Below are 20294 nucleotides of genomic sequence, written 5' to 3'. Positions count from 1 at the left end.
AGGATTCAGCCCGGAATTAAGTGACAGAGCTTTCTTTCCCTGTAGGTTAATATTGCTTAAATTGCACCGTGCAATTTGCCACACATGATGCAAGTTAAATACCACTCCTGCAAACTCCTTGGAGAATTCTGCTGGCTGAAAGCACTTACAAGTGGCAAGACTGAATCAACCAACTTAATTAAAATGTGTATTTGACTGGATATTGCATTTCCTTCGACTTAAGATGCAAATTGCACCTAACTTAGACAGATCTAGTTTTGGATGTGGGAAATGTGATTCAAAAGCCACTCAGTCAAATGGAAGTCAGGGCTCCACAGCTTAGTTTCTGTTTCAACCACTGATTTATAAAAATAAGGTTAGACAATAACCCTTTTATGCTCCTGCCTTTGTGTTAACCAGCTTTTAATTTAAGACTATAATTTAAGAAATTATTTCAGATCTCAGCAGCAGAGATTCTCTTCTATGCAGCTGCTATAAATACATGTTGAGAGAGAAATGTACATACACACTTCAAAAAATGTTAAGGAACAGATCTCAAGGGTTCATATGTTGTTGTTTGATGAAGATGTAATTTGGAGAGTTTAATGAGAGTTTGTGTGGAGGCAGCCAAAGAAGTCCTGGAACTAACCATCTTCTAATTTCTCAGCTATCTTGAACACAGATAATAAAACAAACACTTTCAAAGAGTGGCAAATTATTTTCAAGATATCACTCCAGAGATAGCAAATACATGTTACTCTGGGTATCCAGAGTAAATATTGGGACTGAAAAATCAATTATCAACTCCTAGTGTTCCACTTCAAACACAGTTGTGTTTTCCCACTTAGTTGGTGATCAGATTTTTTTCAGATCTACATTTTAGCAGTCCAGAAATTTGGTGGAACAACAGCTTAACAACTGTAAATGTTTTCTCTTACACTATTACTAACATCTGCCCTCAAGAAAACATAATTCTGATAATCACTTTCTTTTTTCCTTTTTCTGATTTTTTTTTCTTGTGCCAAGCCATTCATTTTGCTTGGGTTGTGGAAGTGTAAAAGTTACGGTCATTTGCATTTATACTTTTTTCATTCCTGGCACCACAGAATTTGGGAGGTGGTGCTGGGGATTTTAATTATATAAGATAATTCTTTTAATTGGAAAACTTAAATCCCCCTGTTTATACTTTCTTACATTCTTGATTTCAAAAAGAAAGATGCTCTTTGTTTGTTTTATGAAATCCAAATTTGGCCTGAACAAGCCCTTAGAGGAGCCAGTTAATAAAATTACTCAGTATTTATGCTTCTCCCTAAATATTGCACAAAGCTAGCAGGAGAATACACACATGAAGGAATGTCTGTATCTCTCAAATCCAACACTGTATGACCTCATGTTTCTTCTGTCTTTTTATAATCCTGTTGGAAAACCTTACCTGAAAAAATAAAATAAAATAAATTATAAGAGAAGACAAGAGTCCATCTGACTTTCTGATGGAGGTGCACACTCTGTGGTGGCTAAAAAATTCTGTTCTTCTCTAATCTCTGTAAGGTCTGTGCTGGTGTCACACTGCTCCAACAAGGGACAGCCTGCACCACTTACACACTACATAGGAGCCAGCCTATAGCCTAGTAGAAGGACTGAAAGAGGGAAAAGAAGTGGAATTGGATCTGAAGACTTGTGAGCAATATTTCTGCTCCTCGTATGGTGCAGCCAGTCCTTTAGTAGAAGTTAGAGTGACCCAGCAGGACCACAAAACCAGGCTGCAACAAATGCAGGAGGGGACAAGCAGGGCAGATCCATCTCTTGTGAGCAGGAGAGGAGGCTCCAAAGAGGAGAGATGAGAGCCCACAGCCTCTCCTTTTGCAGCTGGGCAGTGCTCCAGCGTCTGCTGAATCAAGCCCAGGGCTGGAGGCAGTGTTTAAAAGCAGTGTGGGGGCAACAGAGGTAAGCAGGGAGACAGCCTGCTCCATGGCTAGGGGCTTCTTGGAAGAAATCCCGAGCTGTAGAAAGAAAGAGTGAATCTTCCCTCCTTCCAGATGTGGCTGCTGCTCCTCACGCTGTCCCATTCCTCTTTCCCCCTTGCCCACCTTGCAAGCAGGCAGCCAGGCTGAGGAAGGGCATCTGTAAAGCCACAGCCCTGGATACGGGACAGTGCTGCAGTCAAGGATGGTCAGAGCAGAACGTGCACCAGTCATAGACCATTTCCAGCAACCTTCTGGGGTCACTGGCAATGATCTGAGGGTAGGGGCAGCAGACACCACTTTATACAAGCATTATTCCATGTAGGTCTTTACTACTGTATTCTAATCTGCTTTACTTCCCATGTGAAGGCTGATGCAAAACCAAGAATGAGCCCTTTGATTTCTTTAGGACCCTTTGGCCCCTGCAGCACAAGCTATGTCTGCAGTGATGTTCTGCATTTGAATCCAAGGACCAGTGGGAATGGTGAAGGTAAACTGAGGACACCTATTCCCCGTGATCTGCTCTGTACTGTTTGTAGCCTGCAGAAGCTGCTTTTCTTGGCATTCACCACCTTGAGAGAGAACATTTTGCATTTTGCTGCAAACTGGTCTGCAGAAGGAAAATGCACACACACACCCCTCAAAATCTTATTTTACATGCTAGCCTTTTTGCTAGTAAAAAGAAGTAAATTTATAATTACTAACAATGTTACTCTTGCAATAAATAGTCGTGAAGGAGAGAAACTTCCTGTCTTTCCCAGAAGGTACCAGCAACTTTCATATTTATTGAGTATAATCTGCCTTTTGCTTTATTCTCTTTGAATTCTACCACACCAATAATAATTGTAATTGTACTGTTGGCAATTACCCCCAAGTTTTCCTGCCAGTTTCTTCTTTATTAGTAACCGGTAAATGTTCACGGCAAGGCATTTTCAAGATGTTACTTGATCTTGACCTATTTGAAACATGACCAGAGAAATTAAGATCTTACCAAATAATTAAGAATCTATACTTGTGAATTATGTCTTTACACACAGGGAAAAAAAAATATTTAAAGCACAAACAAAAGGGCAAAAGAGACAATGGCTACTTTATCTTTCTGTTGCTGTCTACTCTAAAACAGAGATGTGTTGCAAGTTTAGCTTATACTGGTCATGCTCCAGTAGATCTGGTGGGAATTTTGGATCATGCAAAGCCTTCGTTAACATATTAGACCTTGGGCTGATTAGGCCGTTTGTAATTGAAGTGGAGTTAGGTCATAATGAGGTTGCCTTTGTTGGACCTACACTGATAATGATAGAGAAGCAGGGCCAGAATTATCACTGCAGACCAAGGCTGAATAAACTACTCTGATTGCTGTTAGTTCAAGATTTATCCCTCTGATACGTAGAAAACTGTTAACATAATTTTAAGATTATTTTCTTGGCATATGTGGATCTGGCTTTCACTGCACCATAAAGAGCAGAAACCCTGCTCCTGCTCCCTCTTTTCCTCCCCTGAGCAGTGTATGGCTCTGGTATCCAAACTGCTACAGATCCAAGTATTGTCCAGGCTGTTATCTGTTGTGGGCCAAATGAAAATTCATTACTCAGATACTCCTGCATGTAGGAGCCCTGGTTGCTGTCTAAGTCTCTGTGTTGTGGCTGAGAACCATCTGGAGTAAATCAAATGAAATAAAACCTCTATTAACTGAACCTTAAATATCCCGAGCTTGCCATTATCACGGTCAAACACCCTGACATTGCAAAAATGTCTTTGCTTGGTACAAATCCCTGTTTCCCACGTTTCTTCACCATTGTCACTGCTGCTCAGGAAATCGAGACCAAGCTGGTTGCCTGCATCCTGAAATATTTTGAACCACATTGTTATGTAGCACAATTGTAGAGGCTGACCAATACCAAGCCACTGACAGGATAAGGGTCCAGGTACAAACCAAATCTGTAAACACCAAGAGCATCTCTGAGCATGGCAGTCTTGTTCACACCACTCTGAAAAAGAAAAAAAAAAAAGAAAAAACATGTGTGGAAAAAACAATTCGATGTGGCTGTAGAGTAACTGAGATTGTTGCAAATGAGAAGCTGTGGGGAGCTACTAGCTGTTCCAGTGGAACAAATTTGGATTGTGCAGTCAGAAGAAAATGCAGACTTTTAATAAAAAGTACACACAGTCTGAGTCAGTATGTTACATGAAGCAAAAACCCATTTAACAAATATCAGTGTCCTGATGGCACTTGCTCTCTGTAAGTGCTCCCTCCCCACAATCTCTGCAAGCAGCCACCTCAAGTTAGACTTAAATAATGAATTTTTTTACCTTAGAGACTATAAATGAAGTTGTTTAAAATGTATTTTGTAAGTGCATAGGTAAAAGTAGTGCTTACATTGGAAAGGGGGTTGTTTTCCATAGGGAATTTATGGAAACAAGACAGTGTGGGATATTTCTAACTACCTCACATCAGCAGCAATGCATGTAAAGAAAGAGAAAAAACTACACTAACAGGGATAGGAGGGCTGCAAACTGTATTAGTTATTCTTCTCATCTCTGATTTCTCAGAGGCTGTGCAAAATAAAGTTGGAGAAAAGAATTTTTCGATGAGTTCAGTTTCATGATTTGCTAAGTGTTCATCCTTCCAACATCTGTTATATGCTAAAGTATGATTTGCTCTGCATATTACAACTTTCTGTGCAAATTTCTATCTATATACAAATAAAAGTTGTTGCCCTTAAGAAGGCTTGGAGCTGATACAATCTGTGCAGGAATTAGGAGCATCCAAATAAATTTCCCACCCCCGTGTAACATTGCCGAGCCCCTGATGCCATTCTCTGCAGAGCTCACACCATCTCCAAGTGCAATCAGAGTCATTGCGAACCCCATGACAGAACCCTGAATGCAATTAAATAAGGAAAAGGGGGGGCTATGGGGAGGGGGGGGGGGGGGGGGGCAGGGAATCCCTGTAACCTTGGAGGGATGGATAGAATCCGGAGTGGAATGTGCTCGCTCCGGCTCTCGCTGCCCACCCCACTCACATCCCGCACCCTGGGTGGGAAAGTGCCGGGAATGAGCTGGACAGGTCTGGGTGTTACAGCACGTTTGGGCTGAGGGTTTTGGGGTTTTGAAGACTCCTGCGGGGAACCCCGTGGGTTTGGCAGCTGCCAGACGTGAGCTCACTCTCCGCACAGCTGGCCAAGAACGGCAGGAGAGACACGAAAGGGCTCCATCGTGGCGTCACGCGTGGGGGAGCGCAGAGTGATGCAATCGGGTGTCGAGGCACCGGGGGAAGCTGAGCTGAGGTCCCTGCCCTCTGAGGCACGGGGTTAGATCCCATCAAAAAAATCTCTCATCTCAGCCATGGGGCAGAGATAAATCTTGTCCCCAAACAGCTTTACCAGGGTGCTGCGTAGATCAACCCCTCACCTTCGTTCCACCAAGTAAAAAAAAAAAAAAAAAAAAAAAAAAGAAAGAAATCATGTCCTTAATCTCATTTCAGTATTTTTTTCTGAAATATAAAATTAAAATAAAAATTGCAATTAATGAAAAAATTAAGGTCTCTTTTAAAACATGGTGTTCGAGAATAAACCAGCCAGGTGATGTCACAGTGTCAGACATTTTCACGAATCAATTTGTACCAAGTCTAAGTCTGTAACTTCAAAGCTGTTTATTGATTGGTTTATTATATCATCCTGGGTAATAAAAAAGAGATGGGCAGCTACGAAAGACAAACGGCACAGTAGGAAATTCTCGAGCATTGCAGGACTCAGGGTATATTTAGAAAAGAAAGTCACAAAGATAAGTGGGGAAAAAATAACTGACAGCAGCGAATTGTAATTAGAGAATTGCATCAACGTGGGGAACATCTCCACGCTGCGAATGTACAGAGTAAATAATAATTTTTTAATAGGAGCTGCCTTTGAGCGCGGGATAATTCAGTATATTTCCCACTTTACATCCCGTCTGTATTTCCTAGATTGGTGAAGGAAAGCAACCAAAACATCTACAACGAATGTATATGAAAATTGACAAAGAAAATTAAATGCGCGTATAAAAATAAACTCAACTTTTTGTTTCTAAGGGGAAACGGGTGTACGTAGGCAGTGTCTGGAAATAATCGGGTGCTAGAGTCAAGTCAATGCAGGAGCTTTTAGTTTATAACTTTCCACACGTTATTTTCCGCTCTGGGGTGAATCATTTTGATGTATTCATAACCCAGGCAAGAAGGTGTGTGTGGTAATTAAAATACACTGCAGTAAATTCGATGGCAACCGTTTGCAAACGGAAAGACAGAACCTGGGAAAAAAAATTTGAAGGTCTTATATCTTCGTGCTTTCTTTCCCACTTCTCTCCCCTTAAAAATAAAATAAAAATCAAAAATAAAATAAAATAAAATAAAATAAAATAAAATAAAATAAAATAAAATGAGAACGAGAGAGAGAGAGAATACACCCGCGAAGCCCCAGCTGAGGGGTTCGTGCCATCCTCCCTCGGGGCGCCTCGGGCAAGGGACGCGTCGCTGTGGCCCCCGACGGGGCGGGTGCTGCGGGTCGGCCGGGCGCCCTCACGGCATTTGACTGGGGCCAAAGGCAGAAGCATTTTTCCCGAGCTGTTTTTATTATGGTGGATTTGGGGTGTCCCTCTGTGACGGCTCGAACAGTCCCTGCTCCCAGCCTCACAGCACCAGCAGGTGCCCAGGGTTTCGCTTCTCGGGACCCAATCCTGCGCGCTCGGAAGCCAGAGCAGGATGAGCGAGTTTCCAGGGGAGCGGGGGCCGGCCGTGGTCTTCGGCCCACAGAGGGACCCTCTAGGGTCCGGGGTGGCCTGAGGGAGCCCCGTCACTGCACATGGCAACCAGCACCCCCGGAGTCCCGCTCTTCTCGGCAGCGAGGGGCTGTGCTTCGCCTCCCTAAAACAAGACTTCATCCCATCATCTTGATCGCGAGTCTTCCGCATTTAAATATGTAATAACAGCTCTTTCCTCCCCAGAAGTTTTCTCCTGTGCTAATTTTAAAAGTTATTGCCTCGGAAAAAAAAAAATGTTTTCAGTCCTGAGGGGCAAAACTGTTAACTGCTTTGAGCAGGGAGACATCTGATCCCCCGCAACTATCCCCTGCCTCTTGCCAAACAGAACAGATATCTGATCATAAATGAAATACCTGCTTAGAGAGAGAACAACTCTCGGCGGGTGGGAAAGGAGACGGTCGTATTATGCAATAATCACGGTTCATTGTACGCTCACTGTTTTAACGAGTGGATGACACTGGTACGATAAATAGGAACCATTGTCGGGTGACACAGAGGACAATTATAACGCGTGATTGCGCTTACTGCCTATTTCCCGCACCGAATATAATGTAACTTTGCATCATCGCATCCACCTTCCCCGAGCACCGGGATCTGCGAGTTCAGCCGGGCAGAGCCCTCCCACCCTCCCCCGCTCCTGGCGCAGTTTGTCCTCCGGGGGATGGCAGGAGGATGCTCAAGGAAATGTTCCCCGCAAGCCGCAACGGAGCGGGATCAGCAGGCACAGTCAAAACGGTTTCAGAAACGGAGTCCAAAAGACTCCAGAGGAGTATCCAGATCGAAGTGTCGGTAACCAAACTTGATCACTGGGAAGTTCTGATGTTCAGCTTGTTTTAATTCCTTTCTAGCGTCTGGAGAAAATTTAATAATATCCATTATTACAACGCCTTTCTCTTGGCTCCAGGTCTCATCTGGAGCAAGGCGATGAGACAAAAAATCCCTCGGCATCTGACACATCAAATATTACCTCGGTATACATCTAGTTTAGGGGTAAAACTTAGACACGATGCACTCTCTGATTCCATTTTCTTTCCTTTCTTTCTACTCAAACCGGGAGCTCTATCTTCCACTCTTAAAGGACTTCCAGACATTATTAGCTTCACGGTAGCTCGCTAAAAAAAAAAAAAAAAAAAAAAAAAAAAAAAAAAAAAAAAAAAAAAAAAAAAATCTTCTCTTTAGAGAGCAGCTTATTAAGCGAAACGATAATAAAAGGAGGGGGTAATGCTTGTGGGTTTGTTCCTCTCGGAGAACACCCAGAACAAGCGCTCCCCACTTCCCTTGGGGGTTTTGTCCCCGCGGATAGACTGTAAAGGACACGGGCTGGTGTTTTGTGTGACCTGAATACACAGAGCATCGTTCGTGTAGTGATGCGAACGGGTTCTCTCCTGATTCACCCCGATGGGACTGCAGAAATTGGACAACACCCCCCAAAACAGAGCACCAGCTATTACAAACTAAGGACTCTGTGACATTTCGTGGTGGGGATGCTGCCCGCGGCCCGACGGATATCGGAGCAAGGATGCTGCGGCAGTGTCTGCCCGTCGCCTTCCTCCGCCCTGGGGCAGAGAAAGGAGAGGCCGAGGTGGGCCTAGGGGCAGTCTGAAACCCGGGAGAGGTTGAAGATGAGGAAGAAGGTGGGGGGACAGGAGGAGGAGCTGGCCGGGACGGACCGTCGCTGCTGCTGGAGCCGGTCAAACTGCACAGCAACTTCCCCCAGGAGCTTCCCTTTCATCTCCCCGCTCCTGGCGCCTGCAAAACAGCCTCAGTTTGTCTGCAACGTCTCTCCTCCCACTGCGGTCCCGCCCCGTCCCACTCCAGCTGAGAGCCCCAGGACCGGGGCGCCCAGAGCCCACCCCAGTTCACGGGGACTGATTCTGCCCAAGGCGGGGATGGTGCTGGGGGGCGCTGAGGGCGGGGGTGTTAAAGGCTTTCCGGGAATCCTTGGGATGCGGCCGCGCTCAGTGCGGCGGCTTCTGGCGGGGGCTCGGAACTGGGGGCACACAGGCTTGGGGTTTGGCACCCGAGCCCAGACATCGGAGCCCTGGGGACTGCCCTCCCCGGTAGTGGGGTCTGCCCGGGGAACACGAGGGGTGAGCCTGACGCAGGGGAAGCCCCCGGACTCACGTCGGTTTCCCGGATGGGGAGAATTGTCTGCTGGCCTGAGTCTGGGCTGCCACTCTGACATCCTGAGTAGGGGGGAAAGCCTTAATTCCTAGAATTTCCTCCAAACCCGTCTCGTCAAGGTTTCCCTCTCGCATTCACTATCGAGTGGGGCTTCATTCTCCCGTGTTTAACTGACAGGAGGAGAATAAAGGAGGGGAGGGGTGAGGGAGGAGAGAAACCTTCAAGTTCAGACTTCAGAAAGAAAACGCCATGAGCAAGCTCTAAGATTTTTTTTTTAATTTATTTATTTATATTATTATTAATTTTTTTTGTCCCGGGAAACCCCGTGGCAACCAAAAAACAGCCAAACCAGGCTGAATGAGTGAAATTCTGCTCTGTGCCAAGAGAAGTTTGTCCCTTGGTCGCCCTCCTTCCCAGGCTTCCAGGAGAAGCCTGTCCAGGCCCATGGGGATGGGGTGTGAGCTTGCACACCCATACCACAGCCAGGCACAGGCAGCTGGGGAAAGAAGCTGCACTCAAAGGACATGGTTGGTGTCACCATGACCTGCTCCCCTAAGAGCTCTCCTTCCCCAGGCGCCCTTCCAGCAGGCATTGACTTTGGGAGTGTGGTGTAATTATCTGTAGCATTTTCAGCAGCCCCACAATGGCTTTCCATGAGCAGTGCATTGTTCTTGACAAACATGCATTGTTCCTGCATGTCCATCAATTCTCATTTACTTGTCACTGTGCAGCATGAAGCATGGAGAAGGGAAAGGAATGGGAGGGGGGAGAGAAGAGGGACGAACTCAACCCCAGTGCAGCAGGAGAGCTTGCAAGGCTGGGGCTGGCTAATTGCAGAACTGCATCTCTCTGTATCTCCCAGCAAAAACATGAGTTCTCTGAGGAAGAAGTGATAAACTAGAGATAGCTGGAGAGGCATCAGTTTGTGGGATCATTATTCTTTTCACCCCTGGAAAAAAAGACCAGATTAGGGCTCTTTTGCTCAAAAGATTGCAAGCTGCCTCTGTGAGGTGTGTTGAGCTGAGCCAAGGAAAGACATCACCTCTCTTTGCAGATCTGGCCTGTCTTTAATCCTTAACCCATTGAGATCTGCAGCAACACTTCTAGCAATAAGTAATGAGTGCAAACCCCACTATTAGCCCCACTGATGATTGGGGTTTTGTAACACACCTGGTACTTGTACTCCCACATGGCTTCCCACGACGAAATTGCATGCCCCAGACCCAATTTGCTATCCATGGCACCAGCCAAGATACTATCAGGGCTGGGGTGGCTCAGTTACTTGTTGGCTGACTGGGGGGGTTGGATGACTGGAGCTGTAAGAGACCAGGGGGACCCTTATATCCAGCACAGTCTGCTCAGTATAGCCCCTTCCTCAAGATGGTCTCCAGGCCTGGCTTGGGTAGAAGAGAACATCCCAAAGAAAAGCCACATCAGATTGATTCCTCTCCCAAAATTAGGGAACAAACAGCTTTTCCCTAGGAAAAGGTATAATCGTTCAGGATGCAGAGAGAGGGGGAATTTGTGTTCGCAGGACTGGGGACTTTCAGGACTGCTGCAAGGGCTGGCAGGTCGCTATCAGGTGATGGAGTTGAGCACAAGATGAGTTAGTGAAATCCTGCATGTTTTGTGGAAGGAATATAATATAACTGTGCAGGGAGCAGAGTTCTGTAGCTGCCCAGGACCAAGCTCGCAGCTCCATCTGAGCCATCTCTGAAGTCAGGGTATGGGGCAAGGAGCTGCACCGCACAGCCCCAGAGCCTTCATTATTAAATAACAGCAAAGCTGCTCACAATTATAATAATAGGAATAATAGAGAGCTGCGTTTCTTTCTTCTTTTTCTTTTTTTTTTTTTTTTTTTTTTTTTTTTTTTTTTTTTAATAAAACCAGGATTTTTTTAAATTAATTTTTTTTAAGAAGTCAAAAACTAAACGCTAAAGTTGTGGGCACAACATAAAATAACTTCCGACGTAAGATTAAAATAATTATGAAAAGAACAATATGTTGTTTGCTTTTGTCTGCAAGGTAATTAGAAATGCTTTTGGAAGGATCCTCTTTATTCATGCCACTGGAAGGAAGTAAAAAAGTGAGACAATGTCTTTCATAGCACTGGTTTGATATGCCTCTTAATTAAGGGCTGCATGCCCCTAATTTATTAAATTCATCACGTGTGTAATTGACGCTGGAAAAAAAATAATAATTACAGATCTAAAGATCTAACCTTTGCTGAGTGGTTTTGCCCGACTTGGGTCGTGATGCCGAGGAAACGCAAACAAAAATCCCCTTTTCGGGTTAAAAATGAGAGACACGGAACAGGCGTCCGCGTTTCTCCACGGGGGCATTGGCTGCGAGGGGGTCCGGCATCCCCCTTCCCCTTGCAAAAGGAAAAGCGCCTCGTTTCAAGAGGACGCGGCCGGGCAGACCCCGCTCCGGGAGGGCCGGAGGGGCTGGGAGCGGCGGTACCCGACGGGGCTGCGGGTGAGCGGCTGGGGGGACCAGGAGGAGCCGGACCGGCGGAGAGAGGAGGCAGAGCCGCGATCTTCTAAAGTTTCCTCTTCGCCTAATCATCAGCCTTAATTACTCCGGCGGCTTTTTTTTTTTTTTTTTTTTTTTTTTTTCCCTTGCTTTGGTATGATTACAGCCCTGGACGACTCCTTAATAGCACAGCTCCGCTGGCTGCCCGTGTCATTAACTTCTAATTCATTTCGGAGAGGACGGGGGAGGGGGAGCACCCCAAACAAAATCATCCCCGAAAAAAAAAAAAAAATTAAAAAAAAAAATCGGTGGCGCCCCGCCCTCGTGCTCCCGAGCCAATGGCATGAGTCACCCCGCGACGTCAGGGCCCAGCGCGGTCTCTGATTGGCCCGCGGGGCGTTTACTCCACTTCCCAAAGGAGGAAAGAGCCGGGGAGCCCCCAGAGGGGGGGAAAAAGGGGGGCGGCTCGGCAGCGCTCACTCCCGCAGTCCCCGAGCAGGGCCGGGCAGAGGATCAGCACAACTTCCCGGGCGGCTCCGCTCCAGCCTCCCTCCGCACCCGCGATGGCTTCTCCTTCTAAGGCGAAGGAGGTTTTCTCCTCCGACGAGGAGGGCCCGGCGGCCGGCACCGAGGAGCACCAAAAAGTCAAGGTGTCCAGCTTGCCGTTCAGCGTGGAAGCCCTCATGTCCGACAAGAAACCCCTCAAAGAGCTGCCGCTGGCCGCGGCGGGGGGCAGCGCCGACGGGGCGGCCGTGGGCACCTCCAGGAACCTGCTACTGCCGGGCCACGGCTCCCGGGACGCGCACAGCCCTCCCGGGGCGCTTACAAAAACCTTCGACACTGCTTCGGTCAAATCGGAGAATTCGGAGGACGGCACGTCCTGGATCCAAGAGGCCGGGAGATACTCCCCTCCACCAAGTGAGTGGCCGGGGAATCGGCGGCGGGGGTTGCGAGGGCGGGCGGGCACTACTATGGCACCGGGCTCCGAGCCACGGCCCCCGAGCTGCCCCGCTCCCCGGGCTCCAGGAGCACGCTAGACATATGCATACGCATCTATTATAATTTGTTATATGTGTTTCTACCTACGAGTATGATTTTTATAAGGGTTATATATTTCTTCATATATATGCTATAGTTATATATTTTTATATATATGTACAAACATATATGATGCTTTTAAGATCACAGAAAGATCATGAGCTACCACAGACTAGCTCCCTTTCCCGATACACGGCTCGCTGGTGGCCAGTTTCTCCAACGGTGTTATCCCTTTGCAAAGAGAGATGGAAATTCTCCCTGTTTCCTTCTGCTTTGCACCGAACTTCGTAAAGCAATCTTCTCGCCCTTAAATACTCGGGGGGTTTCCCTTCCAGCCTTACGCCCTTTCCGCACGCTGATTGACGCCGCGGTCTCCCCTGTTTGTTTCTCTCTCCCCCGTTGCATGCAGTCTGTCAAAATTTCCCGAGCTGGGACTGACCTCTTGAGTCCCTGCGATCTCTCCCGACCGCGTTCCCACCGCTTTTAGGGACATGCGAACCAGAGGTGACAGTTCACTTCTTAAACCCTCTTGCTTTTCGAGCTGCGCTACTGTGTCAGCGCCTAATTGCATTTCGCTTTCGGTGAGATCCCTTAAAAAAACACAAAAAAAACAAACACAAAAACCAAGACTGTTGCTTTTTTTTTTTTTTTTAATAAAAAGGCCCCAAATCATTTCAGGAAAAGGTGAAAAACTCAGCCCGGCAGTTTCAGACTGCCTGCCTGTCGCCCAGAGCCTGGGCCGCTGTACACCTGCATGAGGATATTGATCCGTTCTCCCCTACGCATCCCTAACCTGCCTGATGTCGATTAAATGCTCTGCCTTTTTTAAGTTTATGACTTCACGAATGAGAACTCTTGAGCTGGCCAGTATCGCAAGCATTTTCCTGTAATCTAATATTGTAAGAAGGAAGTTTACTGCTGTTACAGCTCCTCTTTTGGGGACACAATCACTTCGAATTAGCTTTCATCTGATTCCTTCCCTTTGTGATAACCCCGAATTAGTATGATTTCTAGCATGCTGGGGGAGGAGGGGACCAGAAGGGAAGAAGCCCGTTCGTGTCACTCCCTGTGCACCTCCGGTTTTCAGTTTTCATGTACTCTCAAGTATTCTGGAAAACGGTGAAGAGTTCGCTCCTATGCAGACCCCCTGCCCTAACACTGTTCTGAACCCCAGACTTAGACAAGGCCTAACCTTCCCCTAGTATACTTTTCTCTTTTTTTCCCCTTCGAAATTCCTCCTCTTCCTCTTTTTAAACCGGCACTTCGTGAGATCTTCAAAATAGCTTTGTAAAGGACTTCGGTAGCTAGGGAATATAAGTCCGATGATTTCAGCCAGGTTTGTGGCAAAAAAAAATGATGGCCAGGGGAGGGAGGGTACTTCGGCCTCAATCACCTTGCTGATTTCCCATCTCCCGGCTCTCGACCCCTTTGGAGCCGAGGTGACAGCAAGAGGCAATGACCGATTCTCTCGCAAGCGGCCCGTCTGTCCGTGAATGGCTTTGACATGAGAACTCCTCAATATGTTTTTATTATTAATATTAAGGGTGAGATGAACTGGGGGAAGTACTGTAAATATTCGATTTTGAGCAACACGGAGAGGAAAAGTGCATCCAAGTGATCTTTTTTGTCCGACACCAGAAAATAGAGGATAAAGAGGAAAAACCAGCAAAAGAAATCAGTGCAGAGACTACCACGGGATGAATGCAATTACAGGGTCTGCGATGGCGACTGTCCCTGCTCCTTATCAGAGTTTGACAGTCACTTGGGGGAGAGGGAATAGGAATCCGTGACCGTTTGGGTGTATTCCAGGGGAAATATTTGTCTGGGTTTTAATTTAAAAGCAAGTTCTTGCATTTTACCCGGTGCGTAGCAAAAGGTGGGACGGGACGGGCTGAGCCGGGAAAGGCGCTGGGACGGGACCCGTCCCCGGAGCGATGATCGCCCCTTGTAGTCCCCATGCCTCCTGGAAGAAACTCCTGTTAGCTGGGGCTTTGGAGGTCCTCACTCTGAGAAAAGAAATAAATTGTGTTTAAACAAGAGAGTTTAATCACGGGGTGGCCACAGTGAATTTAGTGTCGATTTAGTGTAGTGTGAATTTAGTGTAGTTTTAGTAGTGAACCAAATGTCACGGTGAGCACCTTCATTATTTAAATGCCCTCGTATGATCGTAAGATGGTATTTGACAAGCTGTTTTCTAAGAGGACTTTATTTTTCGCTTTCATTATCTAGAACAAGAGTAAGAAACAAAATGCATCATTTTCTTCTGCAGCTATTTTTCCTTCCCCTTTCTGAACTTCTGAGCACTTCCGTCGGTTTTTTGTGTTTAACTTTTTTTTAAGTTCATGAAATTCACTTAAACAGTTCCGTGGTCCACTTTATTTTAATAAATAAGAGATAAGTGAAAAGTGTTCAGACAACACTACCTGCAAATTCAGACAAGTGTTGGAGCCAGACAGTACATCATGAATACAATTTAGCAGCCTCCTAAGAAAGAGCAGCCTGTACGTCACTTTCTATATCAAGCTGGAGTGCCAGGGTGGCTTGTAGTATGCTCCAGAAGTGATTGGAAACAGCCCAATTGCTGAGCTTTTCAACTCAGCCACACTATTCTTTAGATTACAAAATAATTTGTGAAACACAAAATTAATATAGGGAAAAGTCAGTGATGTGCCAGCCTGGGCATATGTCCCTAACCTGGTATTGGGGTTATAAAATAAACACAAAAAATAGCAGGTTTCCTGACTTGTACTGGCTACAGAAGCTGCAGCTATGTATTGGGGTTTTTTAATCAACAAATGTCATAGAAGCTAAATACTGAATGACAAGTGCACTGCTCTTTTTTTTTTTTTTTTTTTTTTTTTTAATACTTGCTGAAAACCAGAAGATACTTAATAAAATTTGCTCTTGATTTCAAGCAGAAAAATAGGAAGGAAAAATCCCGGTTGTCAAAATCACAAAAATTATCAGACAAACTTCGTCATTAAAACGATAGGATTGACTTCTTACCCTCGGTGGAGAAATCCTGCAGCAGGCTGGGCTGGGCTTGTCTCTTGCACCACTGCCCTTTTGTAAATCTCCTGCGTTTGCATATGTGTTTGTCTTGTGCTTTGTTGGGGTTCTGTCCAATTCTGCAGCTGGCAAGACAGTTGTTTTGTGCACTGTAGATCCCCTATGGTGTGACTTCTAAAGTGATCTTCTGTGTGTGTATGTGTGAATCCTTTATGCCCTGTTTGCCTACAAGCTGTCCTTTTGAAATCACTGAACATAAATTTCACTTCCCAGCATATCTGCTGAAGTCTTGTGTACTTAACTTTGACCAGGAAAAGATTTCCAGATAATCTTGCAAAAGCTTTCCCTGTTTTTAGGGTATCACCTAGTGGGACTCTCCCTTCAGATACTACCCCTTTCCTGCCCTAGCCTTTAAGTGCAGCACATCTCTCCGGAGCCCCCAGCTCTCCCTGCTTCTGATAACTGGCCTTTCCCTTCCTTGCAGGACACCTGAGCCCTACTGCTTGCACCCTGAGGAAGCACAAGACGAATAGGAAGCCTCGAACCCCCTTCACCACTTCCCAGCTGCTGGCTCTGGAGCGCAAATTCCGTCAGAAGCAGTACCTGTCCATCGCTGAGAGAGCCGAGTTCTCCAGCTCCCTCAACCTCACAGAGACCCAGGTCAAAATCTGGTTCCAGAATCGGAGGGCCAAGGCTAAGAGACTGCAGGAGGCTGAGCTAGAGAAGCTCAAAATGGCAGCGAAGCCCATGTTACCTTCGGGGTTCAGCCTTCCTTTCCCCATCAACTCTCCCATTCAGGCTGCCTCACTTTATGGAACATCCTACCCTTTTCACAGACCTGTGCTTCCTATCCCACCTGTTGGACTCTATGCTACTCCTGTTGGATATAGCATGTACCACTTATCCTAAGAAGACCAGAAAGACAAAGGGACAGTGAGACAGACTTCCTGATGGATCATGTCCAACCCTGAGAAGACAGTACCCCAACCAGTACTGGCCGTTCTTTCTGCATGCCTCTATCTGACATCCTGAGTATACAGGAGTTTGGGTTAGCAAAGCAAGGCTTCCTGTATACTATGGTTGGGTGTCTTCTAAAAGTGCTCTGAGTGCTCAGAGTCTGATCCTCAAAGAGAAAAATATGTAAAAACGAACAAACAAACAAACAAAAAAAAAGAAAAAAGAAAAAAGAAAAGAAAAAAATTTAAAAAACCAAACATTTGAGCAAATGTAGGGGTTTTATACAGTGCACGTAAAATTAGAGTAAAAAGAAACGGGTGAAAAAGCAATTTTACCTTACAGAGGCAGAGATTTCCTGACAGCTTCTTGATGGGGACAAACATACATTTAAAGTAAGAGCAGTACATGCCCTAAACCCACACTCTCAAGTGTCATCAATTAATATGGGAGCGGGAGGCAAAATAAAAAGGTATGATCAAGGTTTTGTTGTTTGTTTGGGGAATTGTTCTTTTGCTTCTTATTTGGTTTGTTCTTTTCTTTTTTGTTTTGTTTTTTTGTTTGGTTGGTTGGGGTTTTGCTTTGTTTTTAAAGAAAGCAGAGCCCTTAGCTAGAGATACCGTGTAAATAGAAACTAGACCCAATAGAGTCCAAGTGAAGTTCAGAGCCAGCAAGTTCCTGCATTTCTAGGGGTAGGGAACATCTTTACATCCCAAACCTCAACAGATCTCTACATCAAGATGAGCATAAGGGCCCCTAAATGTAGAGCAACAGCTTTACCCACCACTGGTTCCTGTAATGGCTATATCTGTATAAATAGCTTCAGTGTTTGTAAAACACTGTGAGGGGAGGTAAAGTGCAAGGGAGGCTTATTAGGCAGTCTGGTCTTTATCTCTTCCTACTGGCATGCTTAGAAGTTTTTGGCTACAGCCTGATAATCTTGGCTCTTCAATGCTCTTTGAAAACCAGGAGAGAGGGAAGGAAGTTTTTGGGGGGAAAGAAGACGTGGGTTGTTTCCACAGCGGTGGTGAGCAAAAGGTTGTTTAACACTTCTGGGAGATGTTGGGGGTTTTTTATTAGTCCTTCCAATTGTCTGTATTAAATAGAAGAATCCTCCGAGCCTTCCTCTCCTTCCTTTGCAAAGGATGCCAATGTAGGTGACTCATGCTTCAAGCTCTTCTTGAGAGATCCAGGTATCACAAACAAACAACTCTACTAGTAGGACGGTGGGATGCCAAGAGACTGCGTAACCTGGCTGTCCTCGTGGGAGCTCCCCGAGTGCTGGCAGTACCTTCCCCAGGCTTCTTATAACTATTGTATTGTGTGTATTACTCTTGCTAAACTTTGTGAGAAAGTTGCTCCAAAGGCTGTGGAGCACTGAAGGCAGAGCTTATCCTGGATTTATTTTCTTAGCGTGTTGCTGAGGAAGAAAGAAAGAAAGGAAGAAAGGAACAACAACAAAAGGCAGAAAACCGGGAAGAAAAAAAAAAAAAAACAAAAAACAAAAACCACAAAAAAAACAAAAAACCAAACAAAAATCCACAAAAAAACAAACAAAACAAACAAACAAACAAAAAAAAAAAAAAAACCCAAGGAAAAATTTTAAAAAGCCACGAGGTTTTGCTGGTTTTGTGTTGCTTTATTCCAGGCACTGTCACTGCCTGGGACCTACTATAGATGAACTTCCCCTCTCTCTTCCCCTTACCCCAATCTTCCACTATAGGAAAGTCCCTTTGAAAGGGATGCCTTGTACAATTTTATATATTTTATTGAAGATTTATTATTTCTTATCTCTTATTTCGAATTAAATTAAAAAAGAAAAAACATGTTTAATCGCGTGTGGGTCTTTGAGTATTTGGAGTTCTTTAAAAGGTAACTTCTCTCTCCGTGTGTGTTTTGCAGTTCTGGGTCAAGTTCAAAGGAATGTTTGGGTTGCATTTATTATTATTTCTCCTTTCTGAATCTGAATTAAAGCCAAATTTGCAGCATATGAAGGTGAATTAAGAGTCAACAATCCAAAGTAGAAAGCCAAACCTTTTATGAGGTTTCCTTGTTTTTAACAGCCGCTTTTAGGCGCCTCTGTTCTTTACAACATCATATTCTGGTGATGTTTCCATCACTTTTCTTAGCTCGTGTGCCCATTTTTGGTCAGGACTCTCCTTTTGATTCACCTTTTCGTTGACCAGTCTCGACCCCTGCGGTAGTTGGAGGTTATTTTGCAGGGGTACGACCTGGCAGGGACCCCACAATACTTCAGCACAATTGCTTTTCAGGACTCCAATGTCCTGTCAGGTACTCCCACAGTTTTCAGGGCAACCTCTCTCAAGGGACGTGCTCTTGTGTTGCCTGAGGAGTCAACGCTGGGCCACCTGCCCCTGGTCTTTCTGGCGAGGCTGGGGGGCTCGGGTTGACCCAGATAGGAGGGGTACTCAAGAGTTTAGGGGTAATTTTTCCCATATTACACCGAAGTCCCATGCTGGCCCACAGCATATGTTGCGGTGGGAGGTTTATTTGGATTAGGATTGACCCCGGGGATCCCAGAGGAAGAAGAAGGTGCATTTTCCTCCATTGAAACAGCGAGGCGATGGAACTCGGCTGCGCTCCCAGTTGCCCAGAGAGCTGCTCTCTTCTTCGGTGCCCTCCCAGCCGTGCACCTCTCCCGAGGGCGGCCGGGCTGCCCTGCTCCCTGGGCCGGCACAGCCCATGGGGGACCTCCCGCCCACACCCGAGCCTCGCCTGGTCCCCGGGCAGGTCTGCCGGATCGGGCCTCTCTCTGGCCTGAAGAGGAGGAAAAGGGCAGGGGGGTTGAAAACACCTCTTGATCTGGGCTGTGAGGAGAGGGCTGCGGGCTGGGCGCGGGCTGCTGAGGGCATCGCCAGATCCTGCCCCGTGCACCCGACTCCCGACTCCAAAAAGTCCTCCCAAACCCGGTTAACCTTCGCAACTGCAGAGAAGAAAACTGGGGGAATATAATCTCCATGCAGACTTTTCACATTAGCGTTTACTGCCGCATAAAAACTGGAGACAACCGTTTTTTCTGGCTTCCTTTTTCTGATGTATTATCCCGTAACTACAGGGCAGAGTGAAGAGCCCCTCTCCCCTATCCTTCCCCCTCCGATTGTTCCGGGTGCTTTCTTAGCTGGGCTGGGCCCATTATAAATAAACCAGCGGTATTTTTTAACCTTCAGCATAAATCAGCTGTGTCAGGGATTACAGCTAAATCTTCTCGCTGGAAATTCTTTGAGCGCAGGAGCTTTGTGTGTGTTATGATAGATCCCTAAATGGATACAGATTTATTGCAGAACACAAGAGTGTTGAAGGAAAAGCTTCAGTTACAACCTCTGCTATGGGAAAGGCAGGACAGATCCGTGACACCTTCCCGGAGCTTGCGGATGGTATGACAATTCACCCTGCGCCCATTATTAACTTGTTCCAATTAAAGCCTTCAGAAAGGCCGAGTTAATTGAGTATTATATTTTATTAGGAGGGAGGTGTCAAGCTTTACTCATGAGACTTCATCATCGGCCTAATGGGAGCTGCCCCGCAGGCAGATCTGTAACTGAATAAATTACAGCAAGGCAGGGAAATCAGAATGCTACCATTAAAAGCGATGCACTTACTGAAATTCCTCCTCCACTTTCGCAAGAAGCTGTGGAGGTGTGGCTTTAATTAGTTATTTTAACGCAAAGTTAAATTGTTCCCAAAGTATTTTCTGACACAAAGCAGATGCGATGATTAGAAGCTGAGTGAGACTGAAAGGAGTTGGCATCTGTTCCAGGTACATCTATATATTCCAAATTTCCAATAGAAAGTGAAAAATAACTAGAACAATAAATAATAAACACAAAAAACAACGCGATAAATTTTCCCGATCCTTAAAATCCCGACGTGCTGAACGGCGGCTCAGGCCAGCCGGGCACAGCCCAGCTCTCCCGGGACCTTAATTCACGAGGTATGGATTTG

At 45.9% G+C, this 20294-nt stretch overlaps 1 protein-coding gene across 1 annotated transcript; it reads left to right on the top strand.

The window, feature by feature from the left end:
* Nucleotides 1-11750: 11750 nt before the first annotated feature.
* MSX2 (msh homeobox 2) lies at nt 11751-16514 on the top strand. Its single transcript, XM_071758842.1, has 2 exons — nt 11751-12248; nt 15862-16514. Exons 1-2 carry the CDS (start codon nt 11894-11896, stop codon nt 16284-16286), a joined length of 780 nt encoding a protein of 259 aa, XP_071614943.1. The 5' UTR covers nt 11751-11893; the 3' UTR covers nt 16287-16514.
* Nucleotides 16515-20294: the final 3780 nt, after the last annotated feature.

Source organism: Heliangelus exortis, chromosome 15, assembly GCF_036169615.1.
Source record: "Heliangelus exortis chromosome 15, bHelExo1.hap1, whole genome shotgun sequence".
Classification (NCBI taxonomy): Eukaryota; Metazoa; Chordata; class Aves; order Apodiformes; family Trochilidae; genus Heliangelus; species Heliangelus exortis.
Note: the sequence above shows the minus strand (reverse complement) of the source record. Positions and strands in the feature narration are given on the sequence as shown.